General features: G+C 60.6%; 1 protein-coding gene across 1 annotated transcript in view; it reads left to right on the plus strand.

Moving 5' to 3' along the window:
- Positions 1-16,522, plus strand: part of LOC138734471 (integrin alpha-D-like) — a 38,362-nt gene that overhangs the window by 18,818 nt on the left and 3,022 nt on the right. The window contains exons 16-28 of the mRNA XM_069882116.1: positions 74-234; positions 1,567-1,709; positions 1,794-1,913; positions 2,717-2,784; positions 5,720-5,861; positions 7,571-7,678; positions 8,675-8,754; positions 8,893-8,970; positions 9,415-9,487; positions 12,582-12,689; positions 13,824-13,907; positions 15,172-15,276; positions 15,379-15,471. Of these exons, the coding sequence (XP_069738217.1) occupies positions 74-234; positions 1,567-1,709; positions 1,794-1,913; positions 2,717-2,784; positions 5,720-5,861; positions 7,571-7,678; positions 8,675-8,754; positions 8,893-8,970; positions 9,415-9,487; positions 12,582-12,689; positions 13,824-13,907; positions 15,172-15,276; positions 15,379-15,471 (1,363 nt within the window). The remainder of the gene's footprint in view (positions 1-73; positions 235-1,566; positions 1,710-1,793; positions 1,914-2,716; positions 2,785-5,719; positions 5,862-7,570; positions 7,679-8,674; positions 8,755-8,892; positions 8,971-9,414; positions 9,488-12,581; positions 12,690-13,823; positions 13,908-15,171; positions 15,277-15,378; positions 15,472-16,522) is intronic.

Below are 16,522 nucleotides of genomic sequence, written 5' to 3' on the forward strand. Positions count from 1 at the left end.
GTGGGTTCCCAGCCTGGACCTCCCTCCAGGGGGCCACCAGGGCTCCTCCATCACCTCCTCCTTCTCCTTCCAGGGCTCGTCCGCGCCTCAAGGTCCAGGTGAACGTGACCTTCCAGCCCCAGGAGGTCCCGGTGCCCACCGGGGAGCGATGCCGGGAGGAGGACACAACCCCCAGGGAGGTGGCCAAGGCCACTATCTGCTTCGTGGCCACCAAGGGGACCAACGACAACTACGGTGACGACCTCAGGGCCCCCCCCAAGACCTCCTAAACCCCCTTGAGATGTTCTTATGGCCTCCTGAACCCCCTGAGATGCCCTCAAGCCCCCCCAGATCTCCCCTCTCACCCCCTAAACCCCATCTAGATGTACTTATGGGCTCCTGAACCCCTTCTAGATGTTCTTATGGCCTCCTGAACCCCCCTGAGATGCCCTCAAGCCCCCCCAGCTCCCCCCATCACCCCCTAAACCCCATCTAGACGTGGTTATGGCCTCCTGAATCCCATCTAGACGTGGTTCCAGGCTCCCAAACCCCCCTGAGATGCCCTCAAGCCCCCCCAGATCCACACTATGACCCCTTAAACCCCTTCTAGACGTTCTTATGGGCTCCTGAACCCCTCTAAGATGCCCTCAAGCCCCCCCAGATCTCCCCTAGGACCCCCTAAACCCCTTCTAGATGTTCTTATGGCCTCCTGAACCCCCCTGAGATGCCTTCAAGCCCCCCCAGATCTCATCTATGAACCCCTAAACCCCTTCTAGATGTTCTTATGGGCTCCTGAACCCCCCTGAGATGCCCTCAAGCCCCCCCAGCTCCCCCCTATCACCCCCTAAACCCCATCTAGACGTGGTTATGGGCTCCTGAAACCCATCTAGATGTGGTTCTGGGATCCCGAACCCCCCCGAGATGCCCTCAAGCCCCCCCAGATCCCCCCTATCACCCCCTAAACCCCATCTAGACGTGGTTATGAGCTCCTGAACCCCATCTAGACGCGGTTCTGGGGTCCCAAACTCCCCTGAGATGCCCTCAAGCCCCCCCAGATCCACACTATGACCCCTTAAACCCCTTCTAGACGTTCTTACGGGCTCCTGAACCCCTCTGAGATGCCCTCAAGCCCCCCCAGATCTCATCTATGACCCCCTAAACCCCTTCTAGATGTTCTTATGGCCTCCTGAACCCCATCTAGATGTTCTTATGGGCTCCTGAACCCCATCTAGATGTGGTTCTGGGGTCCCAAACCCCCCCGAGATGCCCTCAAGCCCCCTCAGATCTCATCTATGACCCCCCAAACCCCTTCTAGACGTTCTTATGGGCTCCTGAACCCCTCTGAGATGCCTTCAAGCCCCCTCAGATCTCATCTATGACCTTCTAAACCCCTTCTAGATGTTCTTATGGCCTCCTTAACCCCCTGAGATGCCCTCAAGCCCCCCCAGCTCCCCCCTATCACCCCCTAAACCCCATCTAGACGTGGTTATGGGCTCCTGAAGCCCATCTAGACGCGGTTCTGGGGTCCCGAACCCCCCCGAGATGCCCTCAGGGCCCCCCCAGACGCCTCCCCGTGTCCCCCCCCAGGCCCGGGGCTGTCGGCCGAGGTGCCGTTCCGGGTGAGGCTGGAGCCGGCGTCGCGGTTGGTGTCGGTCGGAGGCTCCGAGCTGAGCGGGACGGAGACCGTGAGCCCGGGACGGAGGTGTCGGAGCTTGGCCCTGGGCCTGCTGGTGGGTTCGGAGGGACAGACGGACACGTGAGAGGGCTGGATGGACAGATGGACATTTTGGGGGGGGGGTGTGTCTTCTCCTCAGGGTTGTCCCCAGGACACCAGGACCCCCCTGCGGTTGCGACTCAGCTACGGGTACCCGGAGCCCCCCCAGGGTCAGAGGGTCGCGTTGAGGCCCCCGGGACAGACGGACGTCACCGCCACGGTCAGACACACGGACACGGGGGGGGACACGGGGATGGAGGGAAGGGGGGTGGGATGGGATGGACAGATGGACACGAGGGTGAAAGGAGGGGATGGACAGATGGACACGGGGAGGGAGGGAGGGGAGGGATGGACAGATGGACACGGGGCTGGAGGGGATGGATGGACAGATGGACACGGGGATGGAGGGAGGGGCTGGATGGACAGATGGACACGGGGCTGGAGGGGATGGATGGACAGATGGACACGGGGATGGAGGGAGGGGCTGGATGGACAGATGGACACAGGGATGGAGGGGATGGATGGACAGATGGACACGGGGATGGAGGGAGGGGCTGGATGGACAGATGGACACGGGGATGGAGGGAGGGGCTGGATGGACAGATGGACACGGGGCTGGATGGACAGATGGACACGGGGATGGAGGGAGGGGCTGGATGGACAGATGGACACGGGGCTGGATGGACAGATGGACACGGGGATGGAGGGAGGGAGGGAGGGAGGGGCTGGATGGACAGATGGACACGGGGATGGAGGGAGGGGCTGGATGGACAGATGGACACGGGGCTGGATGGACAGATGGACACGGGGATGGAGGGAGGGGCTGGATGGACAGATGGACACGGGGATGGAGGGACAGATGGACACAGGGAGGGATGGAGGGAGGGGATGGGATGGACAGATGGACACGGGGAGGGATGGAGGGGATGGATGGACAGATGGACACGGGGAGGGATGGAGGGAGGGGCTGGATGGACAGACGGACACGGGGACGGCCGGACAGACAGACACGTGTGCCGGCAGCTGCCGTTCTCGCGGGGCTGCGCCGGCCCCTGTCGCCCCGACCTCCACCTCTCCCTGAGCCGCCCCAGGTACGAGCCCTGGGCCACCGACCCTGGGCCCTGGGCCACTAACCCTGAACCCTTGGGACACTAAATTGACCCCTTGGGCCACTAACCTGACCCCTTGGGCCACTAAATTGACCCCTGGGCCACTAATCTAACCCCTTGGGCCACTAAACTGACCCCTTGGGCCACTAATTTAACCCCCTAGGCCACTAATTTAACCCCTTGGGCCACTAAACTGACCCCTGGGCCACTAAGTTGAACCCTGGGGCCACTAACCCTGACCCCTGGGCCACCAACCTGACCCCTGGGCCACTAACCTGATCCCTTGGGCCACTAAACTGACCCCTTGGGCCACCAACCTGACCCCTGGGCCACTAAACTGACCCCTAGGCCACTAATCTGACCCCTTGGGCCACTAATCAAACCCCTTGGGCCACCAACCTGACCCCTGGGCCACTAACCTGATCCCTTGGGCCACTAATTTAACCCCTTGGGCCACCAACCTGACCCCCTGGGCCACGAATTTAACCCCTTGGGCCACTAATTTAACCCCCTGGGCCACTAAGCTGACCCCTGGGCCACTAACCTGATCCCTTGGGCCACTAAACTGACCCCTTGGGCCACCAACCTGACCCCTGGGCCACTAAACTGACCCCTTGGCCACTAATCTGACCCCTTGGGCCACTAATTTAACACCTTGGGCCACTAAACTGACCCCTAGGCCACTAATCTGACCCCTTGGGCCACTAATTTAACACCTTGGGCCACTAAACTGACCCCTTGGGCCACTAATCTGACCCCTTAGGCCACTAATCGAACCCCTTGGGCCACCAACCTGACCCCTGGGGCCACCAACCTGACCCCTGGGCCACTAAACTGACCCCTGGGCCACTAACCTGACCCCTTGGGCCACTAAACTGACCCCTAGGCCACTAATCTAACCCCTTGGGCCACTAAACTGACCCCCGGGCCACTAATCTGACCCCTTGGGCCACTAAACTGAACCCTTGGGCCACTAAACTGACCCCATGGCCACTAATTTAACCCCTTGGGCCACTAACCTGACCCCTAGGCCACTAAACTGACCTCTTGGGCCACTAATTTAACCCCTTGGGCCACTAAACTGACCCCTTGGGCCACTAACCTGATCCCTGTGCCACTAATTTAACCCCTTGGGCCACCAACCTGACCCCCTGGGCCACGAATTTAACCCCTTGGGCCACTAAACTGACCCCTTGGGCCACTAATCTGACCCCTTAGGCCACTAATCGAACCCCTTGGGCCACCAACCTGACCCCTGGGGCCACCAACCTGACCCCTGGGCCACTAACCTGATCCCTTGGGCCACTAATTTAACCCCTTGGGCCACCAACCTGACCCCTGGGGCCACCAACCTGACCCCTGGGCCACTAACCTGATCCCTTGGGCCACTAATTTAACCCCTTGGGCCACCAACCTGACCCCTGGGGCCACCAACCTGACCCCTGGGCCACTAACCTGATCCCTTGGGCCACTAATTTAACCCCTTGGGCCACCAACCTGACCCCCTGGGCCACGAATTTAACCCCTTGGGCCACTAATTTAACCCCTTGGGCCACTAAACTGAACCTTTGGGCCACTAAACTGACCCCATGGCCACTAATTTAACCCCTTGGGCTACCAACCTGACCCCCTGGGCCAATAAACTGACCCCTTGGGCCACTAAACTGACCCCTGGGCCACCAATTTAACCCCTTGGGCCACCAACCTGTCCCCTTGGGCCACTAAACTGACCCCTTGGGCCACTAATCTGACTCCTGGGCCACCAACCCTGATCCCTGGGCCACTAATCTAACCCCTTGGGCCACCAACCTGACCCCTTGGGCCACTAACCAGACCCCTGGGCCACTAACCTGACCCCTTGGGACACTGAACTGACCACTTGGACCACTAATTTAACCCCTTGGGCCACTAAACTGACCCCTGGGCCACTAATCTGACCCCTTGGGCCACTAATTTAACCCCTTGGGCCACTACCCTGTCCCCTTGGGCCACTAGTTTAACCCCCTGGGCCACTAAACTGACCCCTGGGCCACTTATTTAACCCTTTGGGCCACTAACCTGACCCCTAGGCCACTAAACTGACCCCTTGGGCCACTAATTTAACCCCTTGGGCCACTAAACTGACCCCTTGGGCCACTAACCTGATCCCTGTGCCACTAATTTAACCCCTTGGGCAACCAACCTGACCCCTAGGCCACTAATCTGACCCCTTGGGCCACTAAACTGACCCCTGGGCCACTAACCTGACCCCTTGGGCCACTAAACTGACCCCCGGGCCACTAATCTAACCCCTTGGGCCACTAAACTGACCCCCGGGCCACTAATCTGACCCCTTGGGCCACTAAACTGAACCCTTGGGCCACTAAACTGACCCCATGGCCACTAATTTAACCCCTTGGGCCACTAACCTGACCCCTAGGCCACTAAACTGACCTCTTGGGCCACTAATTTAACCCCTTGGGCCACTAAACTGACCCCTTGGGCCACTAACCTGATCCCTGTGCCACTAATTTAACCCCTTGGGCCACCAACCTGACCCCCTGGGCCACGAATTTAACACCTTGGGCCACTAAACTGACCCCTTGGGCCACCAATCTGACCCCTAGGCCACTAATCTGACCCCTTGGGCCACTAAACTGACCCCTAGGCCACTAATCTGACCCCTTGGGCCACTAAACTGAACCCTTGGGCCACTAAACTGACCCCATGGCCACTAATTTAACCCCTTGGGCCACTAACCTGACCCCTGGGCCACTAACCTGTCCCCTTGGGCCACCAAGCTGACCCCTTGGGCCACCAACCTGACCCCTGGGCCACTAATCTAACCCCTGGGCCACCAACCCTGGGTCCTGGGCTACTAACCTGACGTGTGGCTGCCCCCCTGAGCCTGTGGCTACCGTGTCGTCCCCGCCATTAGCCATGAGCCCCTGGTGGTGGGGGTGGCCGAGGCGCTGGACGTCACCCTGGGGCTCGTCAACCGCGGCCACGAGGCCCCCGGGGCCACCGTGCGGCTCCTCCACGGCCACCAGCTCGCCCTGCGCCGAGCCCACCTGCTCCAGGTGAGACCGCGGCCACCAAGACCCCCCCCGGGGCCACCAACCCCCCCCCCGGGGCCACCAAAACCTCCTTGAGATGTTGTTACGGAGCTTGGGGGCCACCAAAACCCCTCTTGGGCCACCAAAACCCCCTTGAGATGTGGTTATGGAGCCCTCGGGCCACTAAAACCCCTCCCGGGGCCACCAAAACCCCTTCTTGGGCCACCAAAACCCCCTTGAGATGTTGTTATGGAGCCCTTGGGCCACCAAACCCCCATCTTGGGCCACCAAACCCCCCTTGAGATGTGGTTATGGAGCCCTTGGGCCACCAGACCCCCATCTTGGGCCACCAAACCCCCCTTGAGATGTTGTTATGGAGCCCCTGGAGCCCCCTTGGGCCACCAAAACCCCCTCTTGGGCCACCAAACCCCCATCTTGGGCCACCAAAACCCCCTTGAGATGCCACCAGGACCTCCTAGAGCCCCCTTGGGCCACCTAGACCCCCTCTTGGGCCACCAACCCCCCATCTTGGGCCACCAAACCCCCCTTGAGATGTTGTTCTGGAGCCCCTGGAGCCTCCTTGGGCCACCAAAACCCCCTCTTGGGCCACCAAAACCCCATCTTGGGCCACCAAAACCCCCTTGAGATGTTGTTACGGAGCTCAGGGGCCACCAAAACCCCTCCCGGGGCCACCAAAACCCCCTCTTGGGCCACCAAAACCCCTCCCGGGGCCACCAAAACCCCCTTGAGATGTGGTTATGGAGCCCTTGGGCCACCAAACACCCGTCTTGGGCCACCAAACCCCGCTCGAGATGCCACCAGGAGCCCCCAGAGCCCCTTTCGGCCACCTAAACCCCCTCTTGGGCCACCAGACCCCCATCTTGGGCCACCAAAACCCCCTTGAGATGCCACCAGGACCTCCCAGAGCCCCCTTGGGCCACCTAAACCCCCTCTTGGGCCACCTAAACCCCCATCTTGGGCCACCAAACCCCCCTTGAGATGTTGTTCTGGAGCCCCTGGAGCCCCCTTGGGCCACCAAAACCCCATCTTGGGCCACCAAAAGCCCATCTTGGGCCACCAAAACCCCCTTGAGATGCCACCAGGACCTCCCAGAGCCCCCTTGGGCCACCTAGACCCCCTCTTGGGCCACCAACCCCCCATCTTGGGCCACCAAACCCGCCTTGAGATGTTGTTCTGGAGCCCCTGGAGCCCCCTTGGGCCACCAAAACCCCCTCTTGGGCCACCAAAACCCCATCTTGGGCCACCAAAACCCCCTTGAGATGTTGTTATGGAGCTCAGGGGCCACCAAAACCCCTCCCGGGGCCACCAAAACCCCCTCTTGGGCCACCAAATCCCACCCTTGGGCCACCAAAACCCCCTTGAGATGTTGTTATGGAGCCCTTGGGCCAGCAAACACCCACCTTGGGCCACCAAAACCCCCTTGAGATGCCACCAGGACCTCCCAGAGTCCCCTTGGGCCACCTAAACCCCCTCTTGGGCCACCAAACCCCCATCTTGGGCCACCAAACCCCCCTCGAGATGCCCTCAGAAACCCCTGGAGCCCCTTTGGGCCACCAAAACCCCCTCTTGGGCCACCAAACCCCCTTGAGATGTGGTTATGGAGACCAGGGGCCACCTAAACCCCCTCTTGGGCCACCAACTCCCCCTTCCAGACGTGGCTGTGGACCCCAGGAGCCTGGTGGCCCCCGCTGAGCCCCTGGTTGCCCCCCCAGGCCAGCGGGAGCCCCGGGTCCCTGCGGTGCCGCTCGGAGGAGCCGCTGGGCCGGACGCGCTCGACCCTCTGCCTGCTCGACCCCGACGGCTTCCGCGCCGGCGCTGAGGTAGCCCTGGGCTACCAACCCCCATCTCGGGGCTACCGACCAGCCCTGGGGTCACTAGGACACCCCCCCCCGTCTCCCTGGGTGGCCCTGGGCTACCAGATCCAGCCTGCGGGCTACCAAACTGTGCTTGGGGCCACTAAACTGACCCCTGGGCCACTAACCTGACCCCTGGGGCCACTAAACTGACCCCTTGGGCCACTAACCTGACCCCTTGGGCCGCTGAACTGACCCCTAGGCCACTAATTTAACCCCTTGGGCCACTAAACTGACGCCCTGGGCCACCGATTTGACCCCTTGGGCCACTAAACTGACCCCTTGGGCCACTAATCTAAGCCTTTGGGCCACTAACCTGACCCCTTGGGCCACTAACCTGACCCCTGGGCCACTAATCTAACCCCTTGGGCCACTAAACTGACCCCTAGGCCACTAATTTAACCCCTTGGGCCACTAAACTGACCCCTTGGGCCACTAATCTAAGACCTTGGGCCACCAACCCTGATCCCTGGGCCACTAAACTGACCCCTTGGGCCACTAAACTGACCCCTGGGCCACTAACCTGATCCCTTGGGCCACCAACCTGACCCCTGGGCCACTAATTGAACCCCTTGGGCCACTAAACTGACCCCTTGGGCTACTAAACTGACCCCTTGGGCCACTAACCTGACCCCTTGGGCCACTAAGTTGAACCCTGGGGCCACTAAACTGACCCCTGGGCCACTAATCTAACCCTTTGGGCCACTAAACTGACCCCTGGGCCACTAATTTAACCCCTTGGGCCACTAAACTGACCCCTAGGCCACTAATTTAACCCCTTGGGCCACTAAACTGACCCCTTGGGCCACTAACCTGACCCCTTGGGCCACTAGACTGACCCCTGGGCCACTAATCGAACCCCTTGGGCCACCAACCTGAACCTTTGGGCTACTAAACGCCCTCTGGGCCACCACCCTTGACCTCGCGGCCACCTTCTGGGGGCCGGTGGCCACCTCCCCCCAGGTGACGTTTGCCCTCTCGCTCTTCGTGCCCCCCGAGGCCGAGCTGGGGCTGGAGCTGGAGCTGGTGGCCACCGCCAGCAGGTCAGTAGCCACAGGGCCTGGGGAGGCCGCCACAAGGCTCTGGTGGCCACCGACCCCGGGTTAGTGGCCACGGGGGCGGAGTTGGTGGCCACGGGACCCAGGAGTGTGTGTGTCCCCCCCCTCCTCTCTCTGTGGCAGCTCCGACGAGGAGCCTGGTGGCCCAGGGCAACGAGTCCACGTGCCTGTGCGCTACGGGGTGGTCCTGCTGCTTGCCAGGTAGGGCCGGGGGCTACCAACCAAGCCCCGGGGGCTACCAAGCCTGAGCCAGCCCCCAGGGGCCAACGAGCCAGCCCTGGGGGCTACCAAGTCAACCCCCAAGGCTCTGGGCTACTAAGCTGACCCCCTGGGCCACTAAGCTGAGCCCCTAGGTGACTAATTGAACCCCTTGGGCCACCAACCCTGAGCCCTGGGCCACCGACCCTGACCCCGGGGCCACTAATTGAACCCCTAGGGCCACTAAACTGACCCCTTGGCCACCAACCTAACCCCTGGGGCTACTAAACTGATCCCTGGGGCCACTAAACTGACCCCTGGGGCCACTAATCGAATCCCTTGGGCCACCAACCTGACCCCTTGGGCCACTAAACTGACCCCTGGGCCCCTAATTGAACCCCCTGGGCTACTAACTTGTCCCCTTGGGCCACTAACGTGTCCCCCCAGCCCCCCCAACTCTTCGACCTTCGTCCCCGTCCCCCGCGACGTCCCCCACGTCCCCATCTCCCACCTGTACGAGGTGAGAACTGGGGGTGCCCCCCCCTCATCTTTGGGGTTCGGGGTCTCTGTGGGGTCTGTGGGGTGTCTGTGGGGTCTCTGTGGGGTCTCTGTGGGGTCTGTGGGGTCTCTGTGGGGTCTGTGGGGTCTCTGTGGGGTCTCTGTGGGGTCTGTGGGGTCTCTGTGGGGTCTGTGGGGTCTGTGGGGTCTGTGGGGTCTCTGTGGGGTCTCTGTGGGGTCTGTGGGGTCTCTGTGGGGTCTCTGTGGGGTCTCTATGGGGTCTCTGTGGGGTCTGTGGGGTCTCTGTGGGGTCTGTGGGGTCTGTGGGGTCTCTGTGGGGTCTCTGTGGGGTCTGTGGGGTCTCTATGGGGTCTCTGTGGGGTCTCTATGGGGTCTCTGTGGGGTCTCTGTGGGGTCTCTGTGGGGTCTCTATGGGGTCTGTGGGGTCTCTGTGGGGTCTGTGGGGTCTCTGTGGGGTCTCTGTGGGGTCTCTATGGGGTCTCTGTGGGGTCTCTGTGGGGTCTCTGTGGGGTCTCTGTGGGGTCTGTGGGGTCTCTGTGGGGTCTCTGTGGGGTCTCTATGGGGTCTCTGTGGGGTCTGTGGGGTCTCTGTGGGGTCTCTGTGGGGTCTGTGGGGTCTCTATGGGGTCTCTGTGGGGTCTCTATGGGGTCTCTGTGGGGTCTCTGTGGGGTCTCTGTGGGGTCTCTATGGGGTCTGTGGGGTCTCTGTGGGGTCTGTGGGGTCTCTGTGGGGTCTCTGTGGGGTCTCTATGGGGTCTCTGTGGGGTCTCTGTGGGGTCTCTGTGGGGTCTCTGTGGGGTCTGTGGGGTCTCTGTGGGGTCTCTGTGGGGTCTCTATGGGGTCTCTGTGGGGTCTGTGGGGTCTCTGTGGGGTCTCTGTGGGGTCTGTGGGGTCTCTATGGGGTCTCTGTGGGGTCTCTATGGGGTCTCTATGGGGTCTGTGGGGTCTCTGTGGGGTCTGTGGGGTCTCTGTGGGGTCTCTGTGGGGTCTCTATGGGGTCTCTGTGGGGTCTCTGTGGGGTCTCTGTGGGGTCTGTGGGGTCTCTGTGGGGTCTCTGTGGGGTCTCTATGGGGTCCCTGTGGGGTCTGTGGGGTCTCTGTGGGGTCTCTGTGGGGTCTCTGTGGGGTCTCTATGGGGTCTCTGTGGGGTCTCTGTGGGGTCTGTGGGGTCTCTGTGGGGTCTCTGTGGGGTCTCTGTGGGGTCTGTGGGGTCTCTGTGGGGTCTCTATGGGGTCTCTGTGGGGTCTGTGGGGTCTCTGTGGGGTCTCTGTGGGGTCTCTGTGGGGTCTGTGGGGTCTCTGTGGGGTCTCTGTGGGGTCTCTATGGGGTCTCTGTGGGGTCTCTATGGGGTCTCTGTGGGGTCTCTGTGGGGTCTCTATGGGGTCTCTGTGGGGTCTCTGTGGGGTCTCTATGGGGTCTCTGTGGGGTCTCTACGGGGTCTCTGTGGGGTCTCTGTGGGGTCTCTGTGGGGTCTGTGGGGTCTCTGTGGGGTCTCTGTGGGGTCTCTGTGGGGTCTCTGTGGGGTCTGTGGGGTCTCTATGGGGTCTCTGTGGGGTCTCTGTGGGGTCTCTGTGGGGTCTGTGGGGTCTCTATGGGGTCTCTATGGGGTCTCTGTGGGGTCTCTATGGGGTCTCTGTGGGGTCTCTATGGGGTCTCTATGGGGTCTCTATGGGGTCTCTATGGCGCTCTATAGGGTCTCTATGGGGTCTCTCTGTGGCTCTGTGGGGTCTCTATGGTGCTCTATAGGGTCTCTATGGCGCTCTATAGGGTCTCTATGGGTCTCTGTAGGGTCTCTATGAGGTCTCTGTGGGGTCTCTGTGGGGTCTCTGTGGGGTCTCTGTGGGGTCTGTGGGGTCTCTATGGGGTCTCTATGGGGTCTCTGTGGGGTCTCTATGGGGTCTCTATGGGGTCTCTGTGGGGTCTCTATGGGGTCTCTGTGGGGTCTCTGTGGGGTCTCTATGGGGTCTCTGTGGGGTCTCTGTGGGGTCTCTGTGGGGTCTGTGGGGTCTCTATGGGGTCTCTATGGGGTCTCTGTGGGGTCTCTATGGGGTCTCTGTGGGGTCTCTATGGGGTCTCTATGGGGTCTCTGTGGGGTCTCTATGGGGTCTCTGTGGGGTCTCTGTGGGGTCTGTGGGGTCTCTATGGGGTCTCTATGGGGTCTCTGTGGGGTCTCTATGGGGTCTCTGTGGGGTCTCTATGGGGTCTCTATGGGGTCTCTATGGGGTCTCTGTGGGGTCTCTATGGGGTCTCTATGGGGTCTCTGTGGGGTCTCTATGGGGTCTCTATGGGGTCTCTATGGGGTCTCTGTGGGGTCTCTGTGGGGTCTCTGTGGGGTCTGTGGGGTCTCTATGGGGTCTCTGTGGGGTCTCTATGGGGTCTCTATGGGGTCTCTATGGGGTCTCTGTGGGGTCTCTATGGGGTCTCTATGGGGTCTCTGTGGGGTCTCTATGGGGTCTCTGTGGGGTCTCTGTGGGGTCTCTATGGGCTCTATGGGTCTCTATAGGTCTATATGGCGCTCTATAGGGTCTCTATGGGGTCTCTCTGTGGCTCTGTGGGGTCTCTATGGTGCTCTATAGGGTCTCTATGGCGCTCTATAGGGTCTCTATGGGTCTCTGTAGGGTCTCTATGAGGTCTCTGTGGGGTCTCTGTGGGGTCTCTGTGGGGTCTCTGTGGGGTCTGTGGGGTCTCTATGGGGTCTCTATGGGGTCTCTGTGGGGTCTCTATGGGGTCTCTGTGGGGTCTCTGTGGGGTCTCTATGGGGTCTCTGTGGGGTCTCTGTGGGGTCTCTATGGGGTCTCTGTGGGGTCTGTGGGGTCTATGGGGTCTCTGTGGGGTCTCTATGGGGTCTCTGTGGGGTCTCTGTGGGGTCTCTGTGGGGTCTGTGGGGTCTCTATGGGGTCTCTATGGGGTCTCTGTGGGGTCTCTATGGGGTCTCTGTGGGGTCTCTATGGGGTCTCTATGGGGTCTCTGTGGGGTCTCTGTGGGGTCTCTGTGGGGTCTCTGTGGGGTCTCTGTGGGGTCTCTATAGGATCTCTATGGGTCTCTATGGGTCCCTATGGGGTCTATGGGGTCTCTATGGGGTCTCCACCTTTTCCAGCTCCAGATTCGGGGTTCTCGGGGACCCCCCCTCAACGTCACCTTCCAGGTGCCCTCGGGGCTGGGGGGGACCCGGCTCTGGGGGGCGCTGGGGGTCACCCCCCTCCAGGTACCCCCAAAACCCACCCCTGAACCCCAAAATCCCCCCCTTGAACCCCAAAATGCAGCCTTGAACCCCAAAATCCTCCTATTGAACCCCAAAAAACCAGCCTGGGACCCCAAAATCCTCCCCTTGAACCCCAAAATCCTCCCTTAAACCCCAAAAAAACAGCCCGGGACCCCAAAATCCTCCTCTTGAACCCCAAAAAACCAGTCTCGGACCCCAAAATCCTCCTCTTGAACCCTAAAAACCAGCCTGGGACCCCAAAATCCCCCCCTTGAACCCCAAAAAACCAGCCTGGGACCCCAAAATCCTCCCCTTGAACCCCCCAAAAACAGCCTGGGACCCCAAAATCCTCCCCTTGAACCCCCCAAAATACCCTGGGACCCCAAAATCCTCCCCTTGAACCCCAAAAAACCAGCCTAGGACCCCGAAATCCTCCCCTTGAACCTCATAATCCTCCCATTGAACCCCAGAAAATCCCCCTGGGACCCCAAAATCCTCCCCTTGAACCCCAGAAAATCACCCTAGGACCCCAAAATCCTCCCCTTGAACCCCTAAATCCCTCCTTTGAACCCCCAAAACCAGCCTGGGACCTCAAAATCCTCCCTTGAACCCCAAAATCCTCCCATGAACCCCAAAAACGAGTCTTGAACCCCCAAATCCCTCCCTTGAACCCCCGAAAAATCACCCTGGGACCCCAAAATCCTCCCCTTGAACCCCAAAATCCTCCCTGGGACCCCAAAATCCTCACCTTGAACCCTGAAATCCTCATCCTGAACCCCAAAATCTTCCTTTGAACCCCCAAATCCCCTCCTTGAACCCCCAAAACCAGCCTGTGACCCCAAAATCCCCCCCTTGAACCCCAAAAAACCAGCCTGGGACCCCAAAATCCCCCCCTTGAACCCCAAAAAACCAGCCTGGGACCCCAAAATCCCCCCCTTGAACCCCAAAAAAACAGCCTGGGACCCCAAAATCCTCCCCTTGAACCCCTAAATCCCCTAAAATGAAGTTTGGGGGGGGGTGAGTGGGACCTCAAAAATGGGAAAGGGGGGGGTTCCCAAGGTTGAGGTGTGGGGGGGTCCCCAAAATGGGGGGGGGGGGTCCCAGCTCTCTCCCCCCCCCCCCCCCCCCCCAAAACAGCCTGAGCTGGCGCGGTGCCAGGAGGGCCCCGAGATCCCAGGGGACCCGAACCCTAAACATCGCCTGCAAGATCAAAGCCTCCTGGTAAGGGGGGGACACACCGAACCCCCATTTTCCCACCCCCAGCGGAACCTCCAGACCCCCCCTCACCCCCTAACCCCCCTGTACCCCCACTTTCTCCCCCTCTGCACCCCCCTTTTTGCCCCCCAATTCTATGGGGTCACTCCCTGCTTAGGCCTTCCCCATACACCCCCTCCCCATTTCCCCCTCTCTCTCTCCCACCCCATAATACTCACCCCCACAATCTTTCGACCCCTTATTCCCCAGACCCCCCCGAACCCCCTAACCCCCCTGTACCCCCACTTTCTCCCCCTCTGCACCCCTCAATTCGACACCCCCAAATCCTATAGGCTCACTCTCTTCTTGGACCTCTCCCATACCCCCTCCCCATTTGCCCCCCTCTATTTCCCACCCCATAATACTCACCCCCACAATCTTTCACCCCCCTATTCCCCAGACCCCCCCGCACCCCTTAACCCCCCTGTACCCCCACTTTCTCCCCCTCTGCACCCCTCAATTCGACACCCCCAAATCCTATAGGCTCACCCTCTTCTTGGATCTCTCCCATAACCATAACCCCCCGTCCCCATTTGCACCCTTCCCCCTTGCCACCCCATAATACCCAACCCCCCCACCTGAAACATTCCTATTCCCCAGACCCCCCCCGCACCCCTTAACCCCCCTGTACCCCCCATTTCTCCCCCTCTGCACCCCCCAATTCGACACCCCCAAATCCTATAGGCTCACTCTCTTCTTGGATCTCTCCCATAACCACAACCCCCCGTCCCCATTTTCACCCTTCCCCCTTGCCACCCCATAATACCCACCCCCCCATCTTTCATCCCCCTATTCCCCAGACCCCCCCCGCACCCCCTAACCCCCCTGTACCCCCACTTTCACCCCCTCTGCACCCCCCAATTCGACACCCCCAAATCCTATAGGGTCACTCTCTTCTTGGACCTCTCCCATACCCCCCTCACCATTTCCCCCCTCCCTCTTCCACCCCATAATACCCACACCCCCCACCTGAAGTATTCCTATTTCCCAGACCCCCCCGCACCCCTTAACCCCCCTGTACCCCCCATTTCTCCCCCTCTGCACCCCCCTTTTTGCCCCCCAATTCTATGGGGTCACTCTCTGCTTAGACCTTTCCCATACCCCCCCTTCCCCATTTCCCCCTCTCTCTCTCCCACCCCATAATACCCACCCCCCCCATCTTTCACCCCCCTATTCCCCAGACCCCCCCGCACCCCCTAACCCCCCTGTACCCCCACTTTGTGCCCCCCAGGACTGCTCCGTGGCCTCCTGCCTCCAGCTGCTCTGCTCGGTGCCGCCCCTGCAGCCTCCGCACACTCTGGGTTTCAGCCTCCAAGGGTCCCTGGCTCTGGGCTGGGTAAGGGGGCACCTATGGGGCACCTATGGGGCACCTATGGGGCACGGGCCCTGCCCCACAGCCCAGAGCTCTCTCTCTGGGGGTCCCCCGCACCCCCTATAGATCCAGCAGCCCCGCGTCGTCCTGAAGAGCTCGGCCCGCGTGGCCTTCGACGAGGGGAGATACTGGAACAGCGCGGGGAGCGGGATGCTGGAGGTGTGGGGCAGCTACGGGGCTCTATGGGGTCCCTATGGGTCTCTATGGGTCCCTATGGGGTCTCTAGGGGTCTCTATGGGGTCTCTAGGGGTCTCTATTGATGCCTATTGGTCCCTATTGTTCTCTATGGGGTCTCTATGGGGTCTCTATTGGTCCCTATGGGGTCTCTATGGGTCCCTATGGGGTCTCTATGGGTCTCTATGGGGTCTCTATTGGTCCCTATGGGGTCTCTATTGGTCCCTATGGGGTCCCTATGGGGTCTACATGGGGTGTCTGTGGGTCTCTATGGTTCTCTATGGAGTCCCTATGGGGTCTCTATGGGTCTCTATGTGTCCCTATGGGGTCTCTATGGGGTCTCTATGGGTCTCTATGGGTCCCTATGGGGTCTCTATGGGTCTCTGTGGGGTCTCTATGTGTCCCTATAGGTCCCTATGAGGTCTCTATGGAGTCTCTATGGGTCCCTATGTGTCTCTATGGGTCTCTATGGGGTCTCTATGGGTCTCTAGGGGTCCCTAGGGGTCTCTATGGGGTCTCTATGGGTCCCTATGGGGTCTCTATGAGTCTCTATGGGTCTCTAGGGGTCCCTATGGGTCCCTATGGGGTCTCTATGGGTCCGTATAGGTCTCTTTGGGTCTCTAGGGCTCTCTATGGGTCTCTATGGGTCCCTATGGGGTCTCTATGGGTCCCTATGGGTCCCTATGGGGTCTCTATGGGTCTCTGTGGGGTCTCTATGTGTCCCTATAGGTCCCTAGGGGTCTCTATGGGGTCTCTATGGGTCCCTATGGGGTCTCTATGAGTCTCTATGGGTCTCTATGGGTCTCTATGGGTCCCTATGGGGTCTCTATGGGTCTCTAGGGGTCTCTATGGGGTCTCTATGGGTCCCTATGGGGTCTCTATGGGTCTCTATGGGTCTCTAGGGGTCCCTAGGGGTCCCTATGGGGTCTCTATGGGTCCGTATAGGTCTCTATGGGTCTCTAGGGCTCTCTATGGGTCTCTATGGGTCCCTATAGGTCTCTATGGGTCTCTATGGGGTCTTGATGTGTCCCTATGG

Source organism: Phaenicophaeus curvirostris, unplaced genomic scaffold (assembly GCF_032191515.1).
Source record: "Phaenicophaeus curvirostris isolate KB17595 unplaced genomic scaffold, BPBGC_Pcur_1.0 scaffold_84, whole genome shotgun sequence".
In the NCBI taxonomy this organism is placed as follows: Eukaryota; Metazoa; Chordata; class Aves; order Cuculiformes; family Cuculidae; genus Phaenicophaeus; species Phaenicophaeus curvirostris.